Below are 25611 nucleotides of genomic sequence, written 5' to 3' on the forward strand. Positions count from 1 at the left end.
TAATTAGCTCAGAAAAAGAGCCAAGCTTGATCAAATCATATCCTTCCTGTCCCTCCTGAGTTGGTGTTTGGGGGGGAAAGTATCTGCAAATTTTACAGGGTGTGATGATACAATTTTACAACATCATGTGTCTATTTGGTCTGAAGTAAGTCTTCTCATTCATCCATCCACATACCCGCCATGCCTTCTTCTCTCTGGTGACAGCAGTGAGGGGTTAGGATCAGCAGTCCCTTGTTGATGGTGATGCTTGATTCAGCTTTGATCCTTTTTGAATGTAAAACAAATTCAAGCTGTTTAAAAATGAATGTAACACAGTCAATATTATAAGATAATATAATAAGTTGTAAGCCACAAAAAAAACCTTTTCATCAGTTTTGTTCCTTACCTGCAAGAGATTAGAACTATAAATTTGAAATTGCAATACAAACGTTGAATGAGAACCAACATTTATGAAGATGCACAACACAAAGCATGTCCATTTTCAACATTTGTTTAAACGTCAGTGGAATGTGCAGTAGGAGATCATGGCTTTCGCCATCTTCTTTTATAGTTATGCTGGAGTTGGACAGTCCCAGATGCTTCCCGTTGGAATAAGTGTTTTTGAGACACGCAAAGCAACGTTGTTACGTTTCAATTCAAGCACAAACCACGATGCTTCTTCTACCCTGACCAAGTAGTGTTGTTGCCTTGATCTAACCAACCACATTCCTGAAACGTGTATTTTTGCTGCAGAAACGTCCACCCTGAATATATCTGTGGTTTGCAGAAACGTACGATGCCAACATTTCTCCTGACGACTGGGTTGTTTTTGCCAAACCACCAGCGCTCATATTCTCAAAGCCTCCCTCTTTTTAAATCAAGACATACTGTATTATTGAAGCACAAATCTGACTTTGTGAGGTATGTGGTCTGTTTTCGTGTGCAGGCAGAACGGTCTCACCTGCTGTCTACTGTCTCTCCAATGAGATGTTGAGTCGTCTAACCCCATCAGTCCCAGCGAATTAAAGTGAGGGTTGTACATGAACAGACTGGTCGATCTCGCTGTTGATTAATACGTCAATAGCCCTGCGGGTAAATGAACTGTCGTGCTGGCTTGTGACCCCTCCTAATGGGTTATAATGCCGATCCATACGACATGTGCGCATCAAAGTTTGGGTGCGTCCCATTCTTCCTAATTGTTAGGGAAAAAGTCAGTTTCACCTATAAAAAAAAAATGAGAACTTTCCGAATTTTGCTTAAATGCATTTTGTAACATCATAAATCTTGAATGCAGCGATTCACATCAAATCAATCTTAATGTTCAAACAGACCTGGTTATTCCGGATGAGAACGTGTGGAATACATACCATATTTGAAGCTGGTATAAGATTGTGAGGAGCTGATGATTGGAAGTAGCACAGTAACATTTTTTTTGGCCACTCTCTAGCACCTCTAACAATGGGGTTGTTATTGCCTGTCTGTCACAGCAATTATCAGACATGGATTTGAGGGGGTGAAGCGGTGGTGACAGATGTCATTTAGACCGGTTGTAACATGTCACAAGCTGTGTGATATCCTTTGTGTCTTTAAAGTGACACTGCTGTAAGTGCGCTTTGTGCTTTTCATGAAACAGGAAGTACCCTGTATCCTACAAAGCCATTCACATGCACTAAAGTAACCCTTTTACAAATCTTTGCATTCGGCAGACGTAGATTTGAGCTGATACCTTCCGCCGTGTGATTTTTCAAAAGCTGAGTTGAATCTGGAGTGTGGTATCAAGCTGTTACTTCACTACAGTAACACTTTTATTTCTCTTTAGAGCAGCTCAGAATGCTTTACAGCTCACCAGCGGCACACATGGCCTGGACAACTGCCTCCCAGCTGTAAACCAGTCAATCTGTAACACCGTAGGGATACTCTGTGGGGAAACAATAACATTGGGAAAGAAAGGCTGTGCTCGCACCTGTTTTCTAAACTAGTGTTTCATGTCATGCATGGACTGAATGCTGAACAGATCCCGTTCAAAGGGTCGGAGGAGTTTTATGAATTGAGCGTCTTGACTCAACACATCAATCATCCGCTGATGGCCTGTGTGCGTTTCCCCAACCCTCTCTTTGTCTCAGACTGGCAGTTACACACACACACACACACACACACACACACACACACGGTGTGATTTTGTCAGACGGTGTTTACCAGAGCCCAATGTGTCACCGACGCACATTATCTTGTGCTTCATTTGGGACCAGTGTCCCTTGACTAACGGTTTGACGACCTGCATTCAATAATGTGCCGCGCTGACCAGTCTCCATGTTGTCCATGTGATATCTGTATGCACAAGTTTAGATGCGTACATAATAGATGATAATAGATGCAAAGACATTTGAAAATTGTGTGTGTGTGTGTGTGTGTGTGTGTGTGTGTGTGTGTGTGTGTGTGTGTGTGTGTGTGTGTGTGTGTGTGTGTGTCGAATATCAGGCGCCAACGATGTGTCACTTTGTTGAAAATCACATCAGATTTATTCAACACCATGAACAGCTGATATGATGGATATAATTACAGTTCATTTGCATTTTTAATGGTGAAGTGAAATAGATTTGTAGCACAGCCTAAAAGCATCTTTGATCAAAGAATATTCATCTTGATATTAACAAACACAGACAAAGAGCCACTCACTCGTTTATCTTGTCTTTCTCCCTCCACTGTAGAAATAAGCAGTGTGTTGTGTTCGTGTGTCTGCAGGCAGGCCTGTGATGATTGTGGTGGAGTACATGGAAAACGGATCGCTGGACTCGTTTCTGAGGGTGAGTGTTGAGACTCCCGTGTTCATGTCTGCTTTCAGCCTCAGGAGGTGTTCTCTGTGGGGAAACTACACGTGACAAAAAGCTGATATGAATATAGCTTGAAACAAAGACGAAGCCTGAGTTACATATCTTCTAAAGGCCTTTGTCTCCGTCTGCTAAAGCAAAACTACCTTGTGTGTCTTCGTTGCCGGCGGGATAGCAAGATTACCCTTCTTAGGTTCAGGATATTGCTCACAGCTGTGGACCGAGCATAGTGGAATATTTTTGAAGAAAAACTGTTTCATTCTATCTCTTTTTTTTTTTTGTCTCTCGAGAAGCTGGAATGGGAACATATTGTCCTGCCAATAAAGTGCCAGCATAATTCTGAAGGAACCATTTTGTTGTCCTTTACAAAATCGCTGAAGTATTTCTACATAGAATATTCCGTTGCTCCATACGTATCGTTAGGTTTGTGTCGGTGTACGCTCCCTTTCTCTCTCGTCGTCTGCGCTGTCTCAATATTTTTAGCAATGGCTACTCATTGTTCTCTGTATTCTGCTCTCCCTGTCAGCAACATGACGGTCACTTCACTGTCATCCAGCTGGTTGGCATGCTGCGCGGCATCGCCTCGGGCATGAAGTATCTGTCAGACATGGGCTACGTTCACCGAGACCTGGCCGCTCGAAACATCCTGGTCAACAGCAACCTGGTGTGCAAAGTGTCCGACTTCGGCCTGTCCCGAGTCCTGGAGGACGACCCGGAGGCCGCTTACACCACGACGGTACGCAGCCGACACGACCCTCTAAAACCAAGCAGCTGATGCTGATTTATTACAGGTTTTAACAAAGCTGAGGTAACCCCGTTCCAAGGAATACACCCTACAGTACAGGCTCCAAACTCAGATTAAATTGATTCAATAATTTGGTGTAACTTGAGTGACATTTTGAGTCAGATGTGGTGGACATAATAATATCATTAGTTCTTAATACCTTGCCTAAATGGGAAGCCATCCACCTGCACGGATGGAGACATTTTATTTTTGTTGCATAGCTTTGATTTTTTTTTTTACCCTGAGAAGGATGCAGTTCAAGGCATGTTGCTGAACCCAAAATACAATATTTGGGAAAATGTGTTTGCTATTTGCATTCAAAAGCCTACGATGAGAATATTATCTGTAGTCTACGGAAGATAACCGTCGTCCTGCTTTTCTCAGCAGCAAGTTTTGCATGTTTTAGCTCTGCAAATATACAGACACAGACACGAGTACAAATAGCCACAGCAGCAAACAGCGCTGAGAGTGAACGCTCACACGCGCTGTACTGTTGGAAATTCAGTCACTTGAAAAAGCAACCCTGTCTCCTTCGAAATTACATTTCCATACAACTGAACTGCCCTCTTTAAACGGTTTGAAACAGTTTGAAACAAGTGGCCAACGCTGGAAATTGAAAAATATCAAAACTACTTTGTTAAGTTTAGATCATTAAACAGCTTTGTTAATTCTAGTCCAAAATAACATCATAGTTTGGCTTAAAATGACTACGAAATTGAAACAAAACACAACAAAAAAAAGTTCTGTGTTATGTTTAGGCAACATAACTACTTGATTTACACAACGGTAATAACAAGGATTGAAGGTTTCCTCAGTTCAGTCACAGTCACTGCCAGCTGGCTGATTCTCCTGGTCTGTACCTGTTGTTTTGAACCTCATTAAAAGAGGGGTTGCAAATCTTGAACTATGAAAGTCACAGGAGTGGAGACCGAACAAACAGCAAATTAAATTACAGAGACGTACTGAGAGTTTACTAGACACTCCCTACCAGCTGTTCTGTGGCTGAATCTCAGCTGCTGTTGTTGCACCTTATCCCTGGTATTTTAAAGTTCCACCTTTTCCTCCAAATGTAAGTTTTGTTAGTGTAGAAAGTTATTTGGAATTGAGACATTTAAATGTCCTAATTAAAAATTGAGTTTACAGACTGATGCAACTGCATGTATGTAAGCCTGAGACATCAGCAAACTGATAGTCTGATGCTCTTCACTCTCACTTTTCTGCCTTCTCCCCTGAGGCCGGCGAAAGACGGAGTTGCCTGAGATAGCGAAAAGCTAAACCTCAAAAACTGAAACGACGCTGCTCTGTAAATCTGTCTGAGCCCCGAGTGACCTCCATTTCCTGGTCTGTGTTGAGGTTATTGTGGGAGGGAAACGCTGTGTTTATGGTTCCAAGTTTAGCCTTCTGCTCCACAACACTGTGGTGGAAATCCACAGAAGGGAAGCGGAGGGTGAGGTGAGGTGAGAAGAGAGGAGGGAATGTGGAGGAAAGGAGAGGAGACAGGTGAGGTGAGGTGAGATGAGGTGGATTCTGGCATTGATGAACAGAACTATTGATGTTTCAGGATTCAGAATAGGAGGACAGCAGAATTTATGAAATATTCTAAGTGTTTTAAAATGATTCTGCATGCTTTAACAGATAATCTCTTCGGTCACAGCTCTGCTGGTAAGTGATGTTTGCAGGGTTGAGGCTAGCGAGATGTACTTTTGAATGATTTACCGGATGCTGTACATAATATACATGTTTTCCATGACTTTATCTGCGTGTGAACAGGGCGGTAAGATCCCCATCCGATGGACTGCTCCTGAGGCCATCTCATACAGGAAGTTCTCCTCGGCCAGCGACGCCTGGAGTTACGGCATCGTCATGTGGGAAGTGATGTCATATGGGGAGCGGCCATACTGGGAAATGTCCAATCAGGATGTGAGTACCGCAGTCGTAACAGCGGTCGTTTACGTGTGTTTGTGTCACATGGGGGGAAACTGGAAAATGTTAGTGTAGTGTTCCAAATAGAACGATAAAGTAACAATTGCATGAATACCTCATTATCTCCCTCCTCAATAACAAAAATCTCTCAAGTCTCATTGACTTAATCTGAAAAAGGTAAGTCTTGAATACAGTGTGCTGCATATTTAATACACTTTGAGTGAGATTTGACAGAAGCGGACCCTGGCACTAAGACGTTGTGTCGGAGCTACTGCAGTGGAAGAGAAGAGGACAGTAGGCATCGGTTTGGTGACTTGTTTATTGACTTCATCACTGAAATTAGCTTTATTGGTATGAAACACAATAGTTTTTGTCACCAAAAGTGCACCAAGAGAATTGAGCTACAATTGAGCCAAACATAGCTGCTAACTCGCAGAGTGTATTTTCAACACGCTGGTGTTTTACCTTTTCAGTGAACTATTCCTTTAAGTGAATTTCTCTTGAGTTCATGTTGTTTCCACAAATATTCTCCTCACAAGCCTGGCTCCCTAACCTCTAGCGCTATACCTCAATATTGACTCCTCAATTCAAGCCCTGCTCCGCTGAGTAAATTCTGAGTTTATTTTCCGTTATGTCTGTTAAAATGGCCGCCCTTTAACCTGCTCCCTGACTGTTTCCCAACATGAAAAGCCTACCTCTGAGAGAGAGAGAGAGGAGGGGAGGAACAGATATGCTGGTGAGATTCACCAAAAGGATGAAAAAGATGAGTGAGAGGGAAAGGAAAAGAGCATTGAAGGTCAGAGGTTCAGAGGACTTCGGGCCGGCAGAGGGGGAGTTTAAAGCTGTGGATTCAGTGTGGCTGAGCAACCCGCTGATCCCTGGGCTGTGGTCAGGGATTGGAGGGGCCACGGCGGAAGCAGATCCGTCCCTCTCTCCGCCGAGTGTGAAAGCTCCGCCGTAATCCCTTCAACCCTTTACACACAGACTCGTACACATCCGTGCACACACACACACACGTTCACCAAGGTCCCAGGGTTTGGGGAGGATTTTTGCTGTTTGGGAATTGCTTAGAAGTGCTTTCCAAAGCAAAAGGCCAGCCAAGCCGCAAAAACCAGCCAAACACTATCTCTTCCTGGTCAGCCACTTACCACTGCTCCCTACAAGGATACGTGGATCTCTACTTTCTCGTAGACTCACAGATATGACACGGAGATCTATGGAGGCAGCCGTAACACACGCTATCAGATCGGATAAAGAAGGGATTTACTCTTGTATGCGATACATGTTGGAAGAGATTGTAAGTAAAGATTAGGCGTGGGCACAAGGATAGAAGTCCAAGTTCAAACTTATTTGTTTGGAAATCAAACATCCGTGGAGGAGGAGGTCATGGGAAATAATAGACGCTTACACAAAACATTAAATACGAAGACGCTTGCTGTTTTGACCTGAAGGATCAAGGAATCTAAAAACAATGTATTGAATGACAGTATGTACCGTAATGCTGAACAAACTGAGAATTAGGTGAGCTGTCTCTAGCGCTGAAAAGACGCTGCTCAGCACCAAACAGCAGACGGACAGAGTCAGTGACTAGATGGTGATCATAGTGGAGCATTCAGCAGCTAAAGAGCCAAATACATCCCTCAGGAGTTGGAGGAGATCAAAGCAGAGCTAAAAAAAAAAGTGAATATTAGACCCACATTCATCACACGGCCACAAATATGACTTCAAATGAAATGCTAAAGTTACTCCGTAACTGCCGGATGTGTAAAAAAGCAATTGTTTGCTATGTCAGTGTTGTGTTCACAATTTGTTTCTGCTGCCCCCATGTGGCCAAACAAAGTGATTGCAGGCTTAAGTATTCCCAAAATGTCCTTGTCGTTCTTATGTTATTAGCCTTGCTAGCATCATGGTTCTAAGGTTAGCAAATGTCAGTTGGTCCACCACTTTGGTCGACACTAAACTATCAGATAGATTGCTATAAAAACTATTTTACAAACACTCATGGCCCCCAGAGGATGAATCCTACTGGCTTCGGTGATTCATATGTTAGCATTATTATTTATGTCTCATTTGTACAGCCTCACACAGCCTGGATGTCGACTCTTTGTTACACTACACTGTTAAATCTGAACACAGCCAATGTGAAACCACTGTGTGAAAGGGGAAGAAATGGCCCACGCAAATAGAATCTCCTCAGTAGATAAATGTGAGGTAGAGGCATACATTAGACATTTTAATTTAAGTTCACCATTTACAATATCCTGATGCTTTGTGTAAAGCTTGTATCGAAAGAAGAGTTTTCTGATAATTTGAGTAGGTTGACTTCGTAGCTTTGTAAATGAAACCCCGTATCCTTAGACACATCTATACAGTGCAGAACAATGCCACATATAGTGCAGTAGGTTCATTGTCTTTGTCTGGTCTGCTACAGTCTGCAAGATCAAACACAAATCACAATTTCAAGTCTGAAACTTTCCAAACGAACAGATCAATTTTCAAGTTAATTAAATCCTAATACAGCAGCCTTCTTTCATTTAGACTTCATCCCTCATCACATTCCACTGTCTCTCCAGGTGATTCTCTCGATTGAAGAGGGCTACCGGCTGCCTGCGCCAATGGGCTGCCCTGTGGCCCTGCACCAACTGATGCTGCACTGCTGGCAGAAGGAGAGGAGTCATCGGCCCAAATTCACCGATGTCGTTTCCTTCTTGGATAAACTGATCCGTAACCCCAGCAGCCTGCTGCCGCTGGTAGAGGATATTCAGAGGTACAGTACCGAAGACTTTAAGTGTAACTGCACTGTAAGTTCATTTGCGCAGAGGTGACAGGGGACCGCATTTTTTCAAGCGTCTGAATTTGAGTTATTTGAGTTGCAATAAAAAGTAAGCTATGATAAGACATCTCTTCTAAATCCAGAGGCAAAGATAGGATGACACTGCTGGAAAAAAGTCCATAAAAGTTCATAACAGGCTCTTACTCCTTACGCCTTCAAGTAAAACCAAGTGTGCGTCATCCTGAGAACTGTAAACCAGTGAGGTCAGTTGTCCACCTCTGAGGTGCTTTAGAAATGCTGGCGGGATCTGACATCATCATTCTTTTTGTATCAGTCTTCCAGAATCTCCAGGGGAGGATATGGACTACCCAATGTTCATCTCCATCGGCGACTGGCTGGACGCCATTAAGATGAGTCAGTACAAGAGCAATTTCATGGCGGCTGGCTACAACACATTGGATTCTGTTGCGAGGATGAGTATTGAGTGAGTAGCGGAGCTTAAAACATAACTATCATTAAATTGCCTGAAACCAAATAGGACTATCGTTGTAGTAGAAGTGGGGATTCAAAAGGGACCGATTTTAGTCGTGAAGCTCCGTTTGCTTTTTTTACGAGGAGCACAATTCAAACTGTGAACGCATTTTGTGGTTCTATGAGGGAGCTTTTAAAAATAACCCCCGATGATGTCATAGTGATGTCATCGGGGCTGATCTGAAATTCGGCTTGAGTCTTAAACCTTTGACAGAATGCTTGTGGTTCAAACTGGGAGTGTGAAGATTGATTGTGGAGTCTGAATTACAAGTGTACCGCTTTGATTACTTGAATGATCCTGTTTTATTTATCACTTTACGAGCTTGTATTTTATTACAAACAAAAGAGATGTTTTATAATGCACGCCTGGTAGACAGGTATATGAAAGAAGAGGCTACATTTCAGCACAGTGACAGCATTCTTTTGTTAATCCTCACTCAGTCCATGTATGACTGAGGACAATAAATGAAGCTCACAGTGTAAACACTGCCTGCACGACTCATGGGGCCGCCCTGAAAAAAAACCCGGCAGTGAATGAAGTCAACGAAAAGTCGTCCCACGTGAGACTCAAAGCGTCCCGTGTGCGCCTGTGTCTTTGTGTTTCCCCTCTCGGCCTAGAGATGTGAGGCGTATAGGGGTGGAGCTGATCGGCCACCAGAGGCGGATCTCCAGCAGCGTACAGGCCCTCCGCCTTCAGCTGCTGCACGAACAGGAGAAGGGTTTCCATGTATGAGGACAGCCTGTAACACAACCTGGGATGGACGGACAGATGGACCGGAGGGAAGTGAAGTCTAGACCTTTGGACAAGACAGTCTACAGCCTGTGCCTGAGTCTAAACCCCTCATACAGGAGGTGACCGGACTGACTACCGCAGCAGACGTCTCCCTCACATCCAGTAGTAACAGACGTTTTCCTACTATACACCCATTACCCAGTATACCTGGCTCTGCCAGACTATTGCAGCCTGGTAGACTTTAAAGACTGGCCCAGGCCCTCTCTTAGGGGAATGTAATGCCTTGTTGCAGCACCAGTAATTTTTGTGTGGAGCAACAATATCTAGATGTAGATTTGCAAACATAATCTACTGAATCTTTTGACTCTTTTTTTTTTTTTTTTTTTTTTTCTTTTCTTGTTGTTATTCTTTCCTTGCTCCGAGTTTATGTGCTCATTTAGCTGCTATTGGGTGTGCAATCGAAAAACGTATTTGGAAAAAGTATCCTCAATATCTTTTGTTTTGGAGTTTGATGATTTATGATCACACGATGGTATGATTTGCATCGCTTTAGTTTAACCTCTCTCCAGAGAATCTGGTATGCTAATACTTGAAGAAAGAAGTGAGAAGCAAGTGACGGAGATTTCTTGAATGTTTAAAAGTGTATAGACAATTAATCAATAATTATTATCATAACCTAATATCTATATATGTGCTGTCCTGTATGTGAAAGCCCTAGTAAATCTGGATCTTATTCAAGATGTTTTTATTTATTTAAGATTTTTATCCAAATCAGCAATACAGTATTATGCAGTCACCTCAGTATCTCAGAGAGAAATGAAGACTTGTGCAATGAGAGAACTCTTGTTGACATGTAAACATGAGGCTCACGCCGCACCATCCACCTGTTTTTATTATTGTCACATGCTGAACTTGCGGAAACTGGATCCGTTTGCCTTCAGATGAACAACCATACAAGTCCATTCCCGACGGTTTTTAGCAACCAGCGTGCTCACAGTTGTGTGATAAGCCTGATTAATTTTGGATTGTGACTGTTATACATTGCCTGAAAGTACACAATCTCCACCGTCTTAACATATGAATGTTCACAGAGCTTAGGTAGGAGATGTTTTCAAATCGTCTGGAGACGTAACATGGACTTATATGGTTCTTCAATACGAGCCGAAAAATGCTTTCATATACATTCATGTTTCTTTTTGCCTGCACGCACACACACACACACACACACACACACACACACACACACACACACACACACACTAATGCAGTGCACCTCTGGGACAAAGTTGGTCCAAGATGTCAGCGCAGAATAATTAGTTGTAGGTGCAAAGAAGCTACTGGGTGGATTTTACAGAGTTATTCTACTCCAGTCTGTTCTTACATTGTTGTAAAGGTTGTGGCGTTTGTGGCAGTACGGCGAACCAGTGTACATAGACGTAGTCTGAAACGAAAACCGTTGGATCTGCAGTAGGTTGATGTCAAGTTGTGAGATGTTTGCCATTAAAAAAATCAACATTTTTTCGTCATTCGCTTAGTCAGTGGTGAATAGGCAGCGCTGCAGAATATAATTAGTTAGTTGAGCTTTCCACCTGGTCGGATGGAAACCGGTGAGCAAAAAGGCAGTAGACTTCAAGTTTGTGTGATCGGGACGGAGCGGTCCCGCGGGGACAGCAAGTGACTTTTATGACGGCAGAGAGAGAATGAACACAAACAGCAGCATCATAACTCATCATGTGTCATTCTAACGTCAACAGTAACAAACACACACACACACACACACACACACACAGAATGCCTTACAGTCTGTTAACCATGCAAGACAGAAACACTTTAGAGTGCCGTTACAGGACCTAGCCATTAGTTTGAGTTGTATTCCATATTCAAGAGAGCGACCGCCCTTCTACAGACGTGGGTTTCCTTACAAACCGGGGCTCGATGATTAATGTCGAAAAAGGCAAACTGGATCCAGAGATCTGTGCCTTTTGGTCACAGCGTAGTCATGCATCCCGGCCTGCAGGAATAGGAAAGGTGCCCGCACACATTTAAACACACACACACACACACACAGATTTGCACACACACACACACACACACGCTCACGTTCACCACCCCCCCTCTACAGAATAAGGAGAATATCAGATGCTGTTTGTTTAGCATGTTCTACTGCTGAGCAATGTTAGAACGTTCTTTTGTACAAAGTACAAGTATACTTATACTTCTTGTATTTTATTTTTTTATAATTTCCAAAGAGATGTTGTAGATCTTGCACACTGTAAGAGGCAGTTACAGCGGATATTTATTTGCAAATAAAGATGAACAGTTCTGGAGGTTGACCGATCATTTCATTTTGTTGCCATTTTAAAATCAAAATCAAAACAGCATTGGTTCACAGGAAGAAACGCTGTCCTATGTCTTTCAGGTTGTGAAATGAAAAGCTAAAACTAATCAAGCCCCATCTATTTATACACCTTTTATTGTAAATTATTATCAAATGTATCAGTCTTGCACCGCCTCTGTAACCTGGTTGCTTCCATGAAGTCGTACGCAGAACTGATAATCAAAAGATGGAGCTGTTGAACCACTGACCAGCTCCAGACCTGACATGTGAGAAGCCCAAATTTAATTCCTGCAATCATTATGAAAATGTAAAAGTTAAATAATACTGTATTCAGATTGGATATGATATTTTTTTCTGTTGAGTTTGCCTTATCCCTTCTTCAAAAAACATATGTTCCCATTGTGATTACGTATGCTTTACTATGTCCTCATACATATAGTTTATAGTGACCACATTTAAAGATATATGTACGACCTCCTCTCTTACTCTGTTATTTCTAATTCACTGTAGGTTCACACCAACACTTTATCACAGATTGCTCTAATTAGCGTACAGCAAACCGACTGACACAACAGATAGCGGCTCCAATTAAGATAACACAAGGTTAGGTGTTAGACCAGTAAATCAAATGCATAAGATAGAAAGCCCCATCCTCCATGACCAGGTCACCGGGTGGTTCAAAGAGCTTAATTCTCCTTAATAGGATTACAGTGTCCCAAGCTGGGATGCCCAAGGCGGCATCTCAGCTCGGGACACAGTTCACAGCAAGTCCTGGGAAGACGCTATCCGCGGCTATGTTTACCGTCATCGTTTGCTTCCATGACAACTTTCAAATTCAGTGTATTTAATTTACAGTAGACTATCTATGGGGTGATGCGTTCAACGTTTAAACGGTATAGCGTCGATCAGGTCTAATGGGGCTGCTGGATAAACTGTCGGGCTGGCTCGGCCTGAGGAAGAAAGAGGTCAACGTTTTGTGTTTGGGACTGGACAACAGCGGCAAAACCACCATCATCAACCAGCTCAAACCGTCTCATGTAAGTACGTGAAACTGGGACTTATTATAGGAGGCGTTTGTGTACTGCAGTCTTACCATGTGGAGGCACAATCTTGTTATGCATGCAAACAAAATCTTATACCATGATCATTTAGGATAAATACTGTGACGAAGGCCTGTCAAAATCCTCCTTTATTGAACTGCAATCATTCACTGATTGCTTGTTTTCAGCATTCGAATCATTTAGGCCCATTGTCACCCGACTGGAAACATGTTAGTCAGGTAAAGCCCACAGTCATACTTTCCTTATACTATTTCCTTGTTGACATACTTTTGCCGTTACTTGTCTGTTTTTGTGTGTTTGTGTGCGCACGTGTGTGTGTGTGTGTGTGTGTGTGTGTGTGTGTGTGTGTGTGTGTGTGTGTGTGTGTGTGTGTGTGTGTCTGTGTGTGTGTGTGTGTGTGTGTGTGTGTGTGTGTGTGTGTGTGTGTCTGTGTGTGTCTGTGTGTGCGGGTGAATGCAGACACAGGCACAAGAAATAGTCCCAACAATTGGCTTCAACATTGAAAAGTTCAGGAGTTCAAGGTAGAATTTTACAGACAATTATGCATATTTATTAGTGACTAATTAACAGACATGGAATAAACAAATGGCTAAAACACCATTAAGTAACATTCTAAGCTCTCTCTCTCTCTCTCTCTCTCTCTCTCTCTCTCTCTCTCTCTCTCTTTGTCTCTCTCTATTCTATCTCTCTCTCTTTGTCTCTCTCCCTCTCCCTCTCTCTCTCTCTCTCTCTCTCTCTCTCTATTCTCTCTCTATTCTCCCTCTCTCTCTCTCTCTCTCTCTCTCTCTCTCTCTCTCTATTCTATCTCTCTCTCCCTCTCCCTCTCTCTCTCTCTCTCTCTCTATTCTCTCTCTATTCTCCCTCTCTCTCTCTCTCTCTCTCTCTCTATTCTCTCTCTCTCTCTCTTTCTCTCTCTTTCTCTCTCTATTCTCTCTCTATTCTCTCTCTCTCTCTCTCTATTCTCTCTCTCTCTCTCTCTTTCTCTCTCCCTCTCCCTCTCTCCCTCTCTCTCTCTCTCTCTCTCTCTCTGCAGCCTGTCTTTTACAGTCTTTGATATGTCTGGACAGAGCAGATACAGAAACCTATGGGAGCATTACTACAAGTATGAGACACACAACATGCCTGTCACTCATCAAATATTAAAAGTCGTTACCGTCCCAAGACTCCGTGTCAATTCTGACTTCTTCTCCTGTCCTCCTCAGAGAAAGTCATGCCATCATATTTGTCATTGACAGCGGTGACAAACTGAGAATGGTTGTTGCCAAAGAGGAACTAGATACTCTTCTCAACCACGAAGGTAAGCATCATTGACAGACACTATATTTCTCATAGCTTAGGCCTTCTGTAAACTATGCGATCAGGGTTCATATTTAGTTTGTTTTAGTGAACATTTGCATGTTTATTGCCATTAGTATTACTACTAACGGTGTCCTGGGATCAGTTGTTAGTGTCCACATTGTCTGAATCTGGCATGTTGAACCCATGTGTGTTTTCAGTCCAGTGAAAGACCACATGAGTTGTCACTGGTTGTCACTTTTGGTTGAATGAAAACCTGAATGAATAAAGTATAATAAATAAATAGTTTCAGTCTTCCATCCTGGCACATGGTCTAATGTGGTACAACTTTGTGTATATAAAGATAGAATGTGTCTATCAAACTTTAAATGATCTGCTGGTACTCGTTAATTTATTGTTAAAAATAAAATAAAAAATGTGATTTCTGTCCGATAATTCACTGGCCTTCATGTCTGATTCATAATCCAGATATCCGCAGCAAAAAGCTGCCTGTATTGTTCTTTGCTAACAAGATGGATCTGCGGGATGCCGTGTCTTCTGTCAAGGTCTCCCAGATGTTGTCTTTAGAGAACATCAAAGACAAACCCTGGCACATCTGGTAAAATATCCTGTCCTTTCATTCCCCTCCAAACAGGCAGCACACTGTCAGTCCAAACCAACATTTTAGCTTATTATCTCTTCACTTAAGGTCCTCTGGTCACACATACAGTCCAACAACAAACCCAGGAGTCATGCTAGCGTTACGTAGCGTTGAGGGAAGTGCACTTGCATTAAATACGAACTGAGCCGAGCCCTGTCTCTTCCCCATCCACAACATGTTGTGCTTCCAGAGTTGCAGCTTAAAGTCTTAAACAGAGACAATAAAATGGCCGTGCATATTTACTCACTCCTTCCTGGGCCTGTCCCCAGTATCTGCTCGTTTGTCCTTTTCCATGGCTCGGGTTAAACATTGTTAGGAGGCAACTGCCTGGTTAGTTTATATACATGTTTACCATCCCGTTCACTCGTTAGACAGATGGAAAGCAGATGGATTAAGAGCAGGACAGCTTTAAACAGCCAGGATCCGAGAAAAGTCATAAGAAAGCGAACGTGTGCCAGAAGGAGATTAACTTCTCGACGTCTCCTTATGGTTTTTTTTTCAGTGCCAGCAATGCTATCAAAGGAGAGGGCCTACAGGAAGGGCTGGACTGGCTACAAGGTGAAGTCTGTTCACTAACTTCAATGAAACTGTCATACTTGGTCAGCCTGAAATTAAAGGCTGTGTTAAGTTGTGTTAAGATTTTAATGTCAACGTGTCAAGTCGCTGTCTGTATTGAGACGTGTCTTTTTTCTTTTCATACCCATAGAACAAATTGCGCAGTAAGTATCATCATGTAAAGTCATTGTGGTGGTAGATCTCAGCATCTCTCTGGATGGGATTTAAGTCATGGTGGGCCAAATGAGCATTACCCAAACAACAGGTGTTGGTGACTGTAAATAAGAGAAAAATCAACTAAATAAATCCCCCCCCCTCTCTCTCTCTCCCTCTCTCTGTCTCTCTCTCTCTCCCTCTCCCTCTGTCTCTCTCTCTCTCCCTGTCTCTGTCCCTCTCTCTCTCCCTCTGTCTCTCTCTCTCCCTCTCTCTCCCTCTCTCTGTCTCTCTCTCTCTCCCTCTCCCTCTGTCTCTCTCTCTCTCTCCCTGTCTCTGTCTCTCTCTCTCTCCCTCTCCCTCTGTCTCTCTCTCTCTCCCTCTCTCTGTCTCTGTCTCTCTCTCTCCCTGTCTCTGTCTCTCTCCCTCTCCCTCTGTCTCTCTCTCTCTCCCTCTCTCTGTCTGTCTCTGTCTCTCTCTATCTCCCTCTGTCTCTCTGTCTCTCTCCCTCTCTCGTATCAATTCCATGTTTTTCAGTTTGCATCCAAATCCGCCCCATACAAAAAAAGCACAACACAAAAAAACTATCTGTTTTTTTTTGTTTTGTCTCCTGTCAGATCATATCAGAACAATGAGCGTGTGAATGACTGAAATGCCTGTGACCTTTGACACGATGTGGATGTGGTGACCGGATCTGATCCACCACCTGGAGTGCTCATCACACTTGATGCTGTAGGCCTTAAACAACAGCGTCAAATAGTCTGCTACTTCCTGTGCATGCTACCACTTTGACGCCATGTTTTTATGAAACTAAATCTAGTATTGTAATTGATATATGATAAGACTACTCTCTAATATTTAAAGCGCCCACAGATAGTAAGTTACGCGCTGCTATACATAAATATCCTTAATGTTGTTTCTGTATAAAGCAGCATTTAAACATTTTATATTTCGTTCCATGATCAACTGTTTTTGTGCTGAATACTGTGATACCTGGAGGACAATAAAAGCGTGTTGCTGAGTTTGTGCTGTGTTTCATTTTTTTTGTAAGAAGACAGAAAATACACAAAACAAAATAAACACAATCATTGAAAATACCAATTTAATAAATTATGCAAAAGACAATGTAATGATTGTATCACAACTATATTTACAGAAAGGTGCAATGTGAATAAATAAGAATAAATATTGCTGTTGTTAATGAAAAAATACGAAATACAGTTTATAAACATTAACATGCGAGATGTTTAAGAAGAGCAAGATTTAAAAACACTGGGAGAAATATAAAATGTGTATAAATAACCATGCTGTTTGGCCAAAGTAGTTAACCAGCTCTGTTTTCAACCAGCCGTTTTGTTTACAGTATATTATGAATCACAAACTAAATGCATCCTTGGGTCACTGCCTCTCTTTTCGTTCACATCTTTAGTTCAGCCCTTCATTATTGACCTTCCTCCTCCTGTCGCTCCGTCTTTCCTATTTGAGGAACATGTGGAGGAACTTGGTGTGGAAGCGAGCGCTGGAGTCTATGAGGAAACACAGGGCCTGGAAAGTCTCCCTGTTGTCAAGATGGTTTTCTGAAAACACATGACGATGATGAATTACCTTTTATATTGCTTTTAATGTGAACCAGAGGCGCTGTGGAGGGATTCAAGACACATCCAGGTGGTCCCGATATGATGAAGGAGAAGAAACATTTCTACCACGTGAAATGACGTTTGTCTTTTCTAGCATATAGTAAAAAACATATTTTATTTATGGCTGTAAATCTCCACATCTGTAAATGTTCTTGGAAATCACATCTGCCGGCCCCTCATTGATTGTCCCATCATCTTAATGCTGCAGTTATTTTTTTCCACCTCACCTGTTACAGACAACTCAAAAAACTCCCTGGTGACCTCTGAAAACATGTTCTCCAGCTGCTGGATGAAGCAGAACCTTTCGGGAGCCGTGCCGAACACCGTGCAGATCTGCTGCACCATCTTCACCGCCCACGTCATGTGATAGCCGTCTTTCTCACACACCTGAGGAGGGAACAGGAAGCTGAACCAAAAGGCCTTTTTTTCACAGCACAGATGATGTTAAATAAAGGTGCTATGGTGGCCCACTGAGGAGGTAACAGAATAACTTATTACATTCAGCACCATGGACAGCACAAGTGACTCTAATGGCTCACAGATGACTGTTTGAATCTGTCTGACTAGTGCATGCTGGGTCAGGCTGCAGCCCCCTGACCCCGAACAGGAAGAAGCAGACGTGGCAAAATGAGTCACACCGGGGCAAAGCGACAGCTGGGGGAAAGTTAAGATGACTCATTTCACTGTTTGCCTCAAGCTATTCCTGGATGCGCACTTGTCCTGAATCTATGTTTAATCTGCTATTGATCAACTGTACAGTGACTATGTAGTCTAACTGCCTCATATCATATCAGAGATAACTGATTAATTGTCTTCGAAGCTGCTGATGAAACAGCTGGTATTCTCACCAGTATGATGAACACAATCAGTCTGGAGACCTCGAGAAGTCGTCCGTTGACGGCCTTGCTGGCTAGAACGGTGTAGCAGAGACTGCTGCCACACAGCACCAACAGACGGGCCACATTCTCCACATGCCATGGCTGAGGGATGACTGCAGGTTGAAATGAGGGGGGGACAATATCTTCGATCAGACGGGTGGAGGAGGGGGGGGGGGGGGGTTATCTGTGACATGAAAACATTTGAGGACCACTGTAGCATGATACCAATGAGCTCCTCCAAGATCGCCAGCAGGGAGTTGGCGGTCTGGCATTTGGATTCTAGTTTGCCGAAGAGCAGCAGGATGGCCCTGGCCAGGTCCCACAGAGTGCAGTGGGGCAGCCCCCTCTCCACCAGATCCTGCCACCCGAAGGTGCCTGCATGGAGGAGAGCTATACCACATCACTATGGTGGGGGGGGGGGGACAAACAGAATAGGAGGCACACCACCCTCACCATCAGGCATCACAGGTCCGTAGAGGATGAACAGCAGGTGAGCCTGGCTGACCATGGGCCACGGCTTCAGCAGTTGCGTCAGCCAGAATTGACACTCCGGCTGGCTCGGCCACGGGTCCAACAGAACCTTACGGCAGAATAGACGGAGCTGCAGCTTGTGGTCCCACGTCACCCCTGAGGACAGACCGAGGAGTAGAGGAACATGTTGTTGTTTTTTTGGATGATGTCTTTTTAAGACTTTTAACGAGGCTCAAGAGGAAAAAGGCCCAAAGAAATGATCCTCTCTGATGGCACTGCTCTCCATGTTACACTTCCGCACACCTGGTTTCCCCATGATGACGGCCTCCATCTTTTGCAGCAGATTTGTGAGGTCACTCAGGAAGTTGAACACTCTGTCGCACTCCAGCTCATCCCACCCTGCGATCAGTGTCTGTGGAGCATTCAACACGACACACCTTAACCTTTTCAATCGCAGGAAACAGTCATATTTCCCTGCTTGATTGTTTCCGGGCACCGGAACGCGACACAAACTTTAATCACAACCGAGCTTCAGTTTATTACACAACTTGTTTATCTTTATATATCCTCACCTGGAGGAAGACGCCGTAGCTGGAGAAGCCAATGCAGTCTGGTGCTGAACACTGCTCCATCAGGAAGCAGGGAATCTGAGACGGATCAGTGGGACAGCTTTATTTATGTTGCCTTATTATTAGCATAGGTTATGATCAATAGATTTTAGGGCTGAATAATATATTGTTTCAGCTACAACATTGCAATTTAAGCGTGTGCAGCATTCCAAAGGTTATGAGGCTTTTCAGGGCTAGTCCTACAGTTTAATCCATTAAATAAATCATTGAAGACATTATCTAATCTTGCTGGCTCGTCCTCTCACCTCTCTTCTTCTTACCTGTGAAAACTTGCTAAAGATAAACTTTAACCTGTCCTTTGTTGGTTGCAACAGGGTACATCTCTTGAACAACAAACCTGAGACGTTGAACACAAAAGCACATTATTAAATTAAACAGATTTGGATCTTTCCTCTCCCTTCAGTCGTCCATCGCTACTGTTCGGCGGTCATTCAAGCGTATGTTAAATGCCCGGGGGAGGCTATCGGTATCACGCCTGCCACAGATCCAACAGGTTCATTGTAAATGTCACCATACAGGGTCTGGAGAGAGGATCTATACAAAGTAAAGCATTCAGCTAAACGTGCACATCCACGTACCCAGGTCTCTGTAGCGTTCAATGGTGGATCTCTGTTCGAGGCAGGTGGAGTGGTGAAAGCTTTGAACGATCGTTTTATTCTTCCAGGCCAGGGTGGAGATGTAGTCCAAAATGTACCTGGTGATTTCCTTGGACACCATGCTGAACACACTGATCTCCAGCACTGAGAAACACAAACATTGTTTTTCATCTTTCAAGCTTCAAATATGTAGACTGAGAATACTTTTTTTCTTCTTCACCAACTTGTCTAAATGTGTAAAAGTAGTGGTGGAATTGAAAATTTAGATTTTTGTGGTTCACACATGCAAAACATTAGATAGAACATACAGTTGAAGTACAATTGTATTAATCATATTTACTGTAAGCATAAGGCTTAAATGTAAAATATCCCAAATACATGAACGTTTCAAACGAACTCTGATAGACATGCGAGTTAAATTCATGTTCGTTCCACCTACCAGACATTTTATCCAGGATCATGTCGAACACCTCTGACGGGAGACTGTGGAAGAAGCTGCCGCTGGTGGTGGTGTGATGAACTGTACGCTGGCTGCGGGTCACGACGGTTCTGGTCGGACGCGGCCCACGACGGCGAGTCCTCTCGTCGGACTTGTGTGTCAGCGTGCACTTCACGACAATTCTGGTGGCTTTTCTCACCATGACTCGCACCGCTGAACTGACTGTATTAAACAAGATGAAGCACATTTTGACAAGAAACTCTCAAGTTAACCTAACTTTAGCTAAAAAAAAATTAAAAAATCTCCCCTTTCACGCGAGCGGCTAATGCTAAGTCAGTACAGCTAACGCAGCGGCTAATGCTAAGTCAGTACAGCTAACGGAGAGGCTAATGCTAAGTCAGTACAGCTAACGGAGCGGCTAATGCTAAGTCAGTACAGCTAACGGAGCGGCTAATGCTAAATCAATTATTGCTAGCTAACCTGGCTAGCTAAACTGAACTCCTGACAAACTAGATGAATATAGTAGCGGTTTCATTTCCTTTCAAGTTGACGTAATCACTGACTAAAACATATAATTAATATGAATACAAGCTAATAGTTACATTAGTATAGCATCTTACCAGTACTATTAACTTAGTGGTGTTGATAGGCATCAAATGTCATCTGATAGTGGAGTAAACTGCTAGCTAGCTGTCTGCGACGACACACCGTGTTATTAGACAACGGCGCGAAACAAATTACTTTACTGTGATAGTAAATGGTACTGTGTACATAGTACATAGTACTACATAGTACCGTGGCCCAGATGACATTAAGGCCTCTACTTAATAGATCAACGTAACAATAGTAATGCTATATGCAGTAATAATTAGGCAGCTCTGTGTAAGAAAATGGTATAAAAATATTGAACTAGTTAATTAATGTGTAATCATAGACTGTATATAAGAAGTGTGTAACGATAAGTTGGCTTTTAACTGATTATTTTGTGCAGGTTGCATGTTTTTTCTCTCAAATATCAAATAGTAATCTAGCAGTAACATAATGCTCCTGTACCATATTTATTTACTGCATAACCAATTATCTTAAAGGCCTCATACTACACCAATACAGGTGTTTTCAGTTATTTTGGCTGAATAGTTATGAATGTTATGTTATGAAACTCGTCTGTGGCTTTACTTTGATTCATGATCTAATCAGACAGAACGGCCAACACCTGTGTGGGAGTGCAGGGCCTTTAAAGATGTGCTAGTTCGTACTATATTTTAAGAATGTTGTGTAAATCCGCACATATATGTAGTTTAAATAAAGGTATGTCCAGCTCTTCAGACCTCTGAAGACATAAATACACACACACACAAAATAATGAAGAACCGTACTACACACACTCTTATAATTGTGTGTTACCCCTCCAGCGCCGTGCACAACAGACCAGCTACGCTCAGCTGCTAATCACAGGATTATTCTGCTTAACTAAGACTATTAAGTGTTCCACATTCAGATGGCGTCTCCCACAGGCAGACCTTGGAGAGGATCATCCCTTCTCTACAGAGCTCTCACAGAGAAGTGAACACTGCATAAGGGACCCAGGGGAAGGGCTGGGAAAATGCCCTTGTATACCAACAGGATGTCACGGTAGGTTACACTCGGGGCGCAGAGGGTGAGAGAGAGAGAGAGAGAGAGAGAGAGAGAGAGAGAGAGAGAGAGAGAGAAGAACTGCCAAAGAAGAAGATGGATCTCAGAGGAACCCGTTTTGAATGACCTTACCTGGCGTGCAGAACAGTATGTACCACACACGCAATCACGAACACATACAGCACCGCATAAAGTACAGCTTGGCTATCAACTTGTACTGCTTACATGCCTGCTGATTTAACCCTAATTGTAGTTGATGTATATTCACGTTGCCTTTAAGTCGATGCACTGATTAAGTCACTGGATCTGTTCATTCTTTCTTTTCATTTCGTCAGTTATCCATTTCAACAGATGTGGAGCTCCAGAGAGCTTAGTTAGTGAGGCAAAAAAAAAAAAAAGAACAGCACAACCGGTGAGGACAATATCTCTTCTGTCCGTCTCTGCTTGGAAACACTGCTCTGCCTCCGGGTCCACGGGTTTATCTGTCTAGAGAGCGACAAGCCATCACCGGGACTGTCTCTCGTGTCATCTGTAACGCGATGCTCCTGATGCTGACGGGGATAATGGTGACGATGATATCTAACACTGACCAGTCACATATCTGACAATCCCGCAGCATAGACTCATACTCCTTGACTTTTGACGCGGCATTAGAGACAGAAGGAGCTGGACAGTGTGGAATCAGTGCCAATGGCCTCTTTATTTGGAAGTGTACCATCTGGACACCTCTGATCATGGATCTGTAGTCCTCTTGTGACCTTGTTGGTAAGTATCCAAATGTGGAGAGCTTTTACTAAGAAGTGAAATGTGAAAAAAATAAAAAGTATATGAATATTACATTGGCTTTGCTCTTGGGTGGGCTGATTTGTGGGTAAACCAACAGTCAAAACAAGATGGTTGTCACAGCCTTGCCTTTGTTCCTATTGCTCACTAGTTATGCCTTCGGTGTAGTCAATCATTAAGTAAACACAATGAGGCTTGTATCTGATATTTATTAAAGAGGCCCCAGCAGTGTCAGGTCTAACACTGAACAATAAGCAGGCTTTGTAAACAGCCACTGTTCTCGGAGGAAGTCAAACAATGTGTGAGCGCAGTTTGGTTTCTTTTGTTTTTAACATTTTAAGTCGCTCTGCTTCATTCTTGCTGAGGCAACAGGGGATTTTGCATTTAAGTGGGTATTATTCCTCAGTTAATTAATTTACATTTTCATTGTTAATGTATTTTTCAGAGATTTGGATAGTCTTTGTTTCGAAAATGTGTCCCCACATTATTCAGGGTTTTTTTTTCACTTACGCTGTAAAAAAAACAACAACAAAAAAACTGAACGGCAGAGAACATTTTGTTCAAAACATCGAGAAGGAACAGAAGTAAATGCTTAACTACCAAATGGGTTTCTTACCCACAGCTTCCTGTGGGAACTTATGAATGTAGAACGGAGTGCCAGGTCAGAGCTCAAATTGGACATAATATGAGTTGGTCAATTATTACGACATAAGTCACCACCGTCCCTTATTGTCACAGTTTTGGGGGCTCAGCGCTCTGTCATCAAGTCATTCAGTCCCTCTCTCTCAAATACCCTGCGGAGCTGTGAAAAATGTTCAAAGTTAGTGGTTTATAACAGTACTCTCAGCTTGGGTGGTTCCTGTAAATGTTTAATTTCCTCTCTCTCTCTTTCTCTCTCTCTCTCTTCCTTCCTGAGGGGTGGTGGGGAGCTTAACAAATAGACTGCTGTGATTTGCCCTCCGGAGGAGAGCGTTAAACAGGTGAAGCTGAACACTGCTCTCATTAGTTACAGATGCAGTCACCTGCCACTCACCAGAGACTGATGCCAGAGAGTTTCCGCTGCTATTTCTGCCCGCGCTTCGGAGACACTTGAGGAATGGCTCAGACTTCTGTGACTGGATGTAAGCTCAGTGGAATTGACTGTAACTGCTGGGGACCATGCAGATAACAGGAGGAATCCAGCCTCTCCTTCAGCCTGCGGGACTGAAGTTTTGTTCTGAAAGTGTTTCTTTTTTTTTATGTGGCGGCATGATGTTCCTGTGTGTTGATTTCCCCTTTTTTACTCATGTTATCTGTGGCTCCAATAGATATTCATGAGCCTGCTTGATGACATGCATTTTTGCTCTGAAGTGCCTCTATACGCACGTAGAAACAGTGATTTATAAGTGTGACTTTGTACTTTGCAGTCTGAACATCCGTCCCGGTGAGCAGATCATGGCCAGCACGGCGGTTCAGCTCCTTGGCTTCTTCTTGGGGCTGTTGGGGTTTGTAGGCACCGTTGTTGCAACTCTGCTCCCCCACTGGCGCAGCACAGCCTATGTGGGCGCCAACATCATCACAACCACCGCCTACATGAAAGGCCTGTGGATGGAGTGTGTGTGGCACAGCACTGGCATTTACCAATGTGAGGTGTACAGATCTCTACTGGCGCTGCCACGCGACCTGCAGGTACTACACACTCACTATTTAGTGAAAGTATTTCATCCAAAACATGAATTGCTAATTTTGATTATCTATAATCTTGTCGGCAGTTTTTCAAGCAAAAATGTTCAACAAATGTGAGGATTTCATATTATTGTACGCTAAATATCTTTGGGCTTTTTAACTATTAGTAAGAGAAAACAAGGAAATTAAAGATGGTGCCTTGGGCTCCAACAATTCATTGATTAATTAAGACAAACATTCAGCAGATTATTGCATAATGAGCATTATTTCTTGGTTTGTTTGTTCGTCAGTTGCTGCCCTAATAATTGCCCAGATGTATGGATGGATGGTCCGGTATGACCTTACGGGCTACAATAGGAATCGATTTTAATCCCAATGTTGAAGTGCTTGTCTTTTCTCTTCCCTTTAGGCTGCCCGGGCGCTCATGGTGCTCTCCTGCGTCACCTCGGTCCTGGCGTCTCTGGTGTCGGTGTTGGGGATGAAGTGTACCCGCTTCGTCCGCGCCTCCTTGATCAAGTCTTCGCTGGTGCTAAGTGGGGGGATATGTTTCCTCTGCGCTGGCATGCTCTGCCTGGTCACCGTGTCCTGGACCACCAACGATGTCATCATGGATTTCTACGACCCCTTCCTTCCCAGCGGGATGAAGTACGAGATCGGCCTGGCCGTGTACCTCGGTTACGCCTCGGCCTGCGTCAGTCTGACCGGAGGAATGGTGCTGTGCTGGAGCAGCAGCAGCGACAGGTCACGGAGGCCCCTCCACGTGCAGAGGAGTCGACCGCTATCACCGCCCCCTGCCTTCAACCACATATACCCTCCCGCTCCCCCCTACAAGCCCCCCGAGGCCCTGAAGGACAATCGCGCTCCCTCACTTTGCTCCCTTTCCAGCAGCGGCTACAGACTCAACAACTACGTCTAAGACTACCGACCGCAAAACTATGGAGACTGTTAAAAAGATACGGCACAGACCAAAACTGAACACCTCTCTCACTTAATATCTTAACAAGTATTTTAGCCTCCATACCGAAAAGAAGATTTTGGAAAGGATATCGAAATCTGCTCAGGCTTTCCTCTAACTTTAACACGACCAGTTCTAGGCTGAGCTTATTAGCCAAACAAACTGAGAGAGAGAGAGCTCAAACCTATTGACCTTCTTGCTGTGTAACCGACGGACCAGAAGGTGGCAATATGTTACTGCAAATAGCCACAGAAGAAACCACATACAAATTCCTCACTGTGTGCCGTAACACACGTTAACGGTTAAGCTATTGTTCTGTCTGTCGTCGGTTC

At 43.4% G+C, this 25611-nt stretch overlaps 4 protein-coding genes across 6 annotated transcripts in view; 3 read left to right on the forward strand and 1 right to left on the reverse strand.

The window, feature by feature from the left end:
• LOC137892440 (ephrin type-A receptor 6-like) overlaps positions 1-11878 on the forward strand; it is a 137688-nt gene extending 125810 nt beyond the window's left edge. Inside the window, exons 12-17 of the mRNA XM_068737559.1 lie at positions 2722-2783; positions 3334-3543; positions 5362-5511; positions 8088-8281; positions 8622-8771; positions 9437-11878. Of these exons, the coding sequence (XP_068593660.1) occupies positions 2722-2783; positions 3334-3543; positions 5362-5511; positions 8088-8281; positions 8622-8771; positions 9437-9551 (881 nt within the window). The 3' untranslated portion in view covers positions 9552-11878. The remainder of the gene's footprint in view (positions 1-2721; positions 2784-3333; positions 3544-5361; positions 5512-8087; positions 8282-8621; positions 8772-9436) is intronic.
• A 925-nt stretch (positions 11879-12803) lies between these two features.
• Positions 12804-16298, forward strand: LOC137890284 (ADP-ribosylation factor-like protein 6). The gene is made up of 8 exons (XM_068734465.1): positions 12804-12926; positions 13410-13471; positions 13984-14052; positions 14153-14247; positions 14715-14844; positions 15389-15444; positions 15593-15605; positions 16212-16298. The coding sequence occupies exons 1-8, from the start codon at positions 12804-12806 to the stop codon at positions 16243-16245; spliced, it is 582 nt and encodes a 193-aa protein (XP_068590566.1). The 3' UTR covers positions 16246-16298.
• A 471-nt stretch (positions 16299-16769) lies between these two features.
• On the reverse strand, positions 16770-20941 carry LOC137890291 (F-box only protein 47-like). 2 transcript variants are annotated; one of them, XM_068734486.1, is made up of 11 exons: positions 20865-20941; positions 20245-20466; positions 19788-19949; positions 19470-19546; positions 19153-19227; positions 18884-18992; positions 18563-18736; positions 18335-18484; positions 18080-18222; positions 17459-17618; positions 16770-17171 (listed from the first exon to the last, which is right to left on the reverse strand). In XM_068734486.1, exons 2-11 carry the CDS (start codon positions 20444-20446, stop codon positions 17071-17073), a joined length of 1353 nt encoding a protein of 450 aa, XP_068590587.1. In that variant the 5' UTR covers positions 20447-20466; positions 20865-20941; the 3' UTR covers positions 16770-17070. The 2 variants fall into 2 exon arrangements, with proteins under 2 accessions (XP_068590587.1, XP_068590578.1); XM_068734477.1 differs by lacking the exon at positions 20865-20941 and having other exon boundaries at positions 20245-20505.
• Positions 20942-21954: 1013 nt separating this feature from the next.
• Positions 21955-25601, forward strand: LOC137890303 (claudin-14-like). Of its 2 annotated transcripts, XM_068734502.1 has the most exons (6): positions 21955-22023; positions 22212-22442; positions 22531-22641; positions 23666-23780; positions 24066-24327; positions 24734-25601. In XM_068734502.1, the coding sequence occupies exons 5-6, from the start codon at positions 24094-24096 to the stop codon at positions 25238-25240; spliced, it is 741 nt and encodes a 246-aa protein (XP_068590603.1). In that variant the 5' UTR covers positions 21955-22023; positions 22212-22442; positions 22531-22641; positions 23666-23780; positions 24066-24093; the 3' UTR covers positions 25241-25601. The 2 variants fall into 2 exon arrangements, with proteins under 2 accessions (XP_068590603.1, XP_068590595.1); XM_068734494.1 differs by lacking the exons at positions 21955-22023; positions 22212-22442; positions 22531-22641; positions 23666-23780 and having other exon boundaries at positions 23920-24327.
• Positions 25602-25611: the final 10 nt, after the last annotated feature.

This window comes from Cebidichthys violaceus, unplaced genomic scaffold, assembly GCF_023349555.1.
Source record: "Cebidichthys violaceus isolate CVI_PGR_0920_01 unplaced genomic scaffold, fCebVio1.0.p SCAF_11, whole genome shotgun sequence".
NCBI classification, from domain to species: domain Eukaryota; kingdom Metazoa; phylum Chordata; class Actinopteri; order Perciformes; family Stichaeidae; genus Cebidichthys; species Cebidichthys violaceus.

What these genes read in the sequence shown, in the direction of transcription:
- LOC137890284 (XM_068734465.1), top strand. Translation starts at nt 12,804, where the DNA reads ATGGGGCTGCTGGATAAACTGTCGGGCTGGCTCGGCCTGAGGAAGAAA. An exon ending in CTATGGGAGCATTACTACAA is followed by an intron (nt 14,053 to 14,152) that starts GTATGAGACACA and finishes TGTCCTCCTCAG; the next exon opens with AGAAAGTCATGCCATCATAT. An exon ending in GACAAACCCTGGCACATCTG is followed by an intron (nt 14,845 to 15,388) that starts GTAAAATATCCT and finishes TTTTTTTTTCAG; the next exon opens with TGCCAGCAATGCTATCAAAG.
- LOC137890291 (XM_068734477.1), bottom strand. Translation starts at nt 20,491, where the DNA reads ATGTGCTTCATCTTGTTTAATACAGTCAGTTCAGCGGTGCGAGTCATG. An exon ending in GATCCTGGATAAAATGTCTG is followed by an intron (nt 19,950 to 20,244) that starts GTAGGTGGAACG and finishes TGTGTTTCTCAG; the next exon opens with TGCTGGAGATCAGTGTGTTC. An exon ending in GCTACGGCGTCTTCCTCCAG is followed by an intron (nt 18,993 to 19,152) that starts GTGAGGATATAT and finishes AATGCTCCACAG; the next exon opens with ACACTGATCGCAGGGTGGGA.
- LOC137890303 (XM_068734494.1), top strand. Translation starts at nt 23,986, where the DNA reads ATGACATGCATTTTTGCTCTGAAGTGCCTCTATACGCACGTAGAAACA. An exon ending in CGCTGCCACGCGACCTGCAG is followed by an intron (nt 24,328 to 24,733) that starts GTACTACACACT and finishes TCTTCCCTTTAG; the next exon opens with GCTGCCCGGGCGCTCATGGT.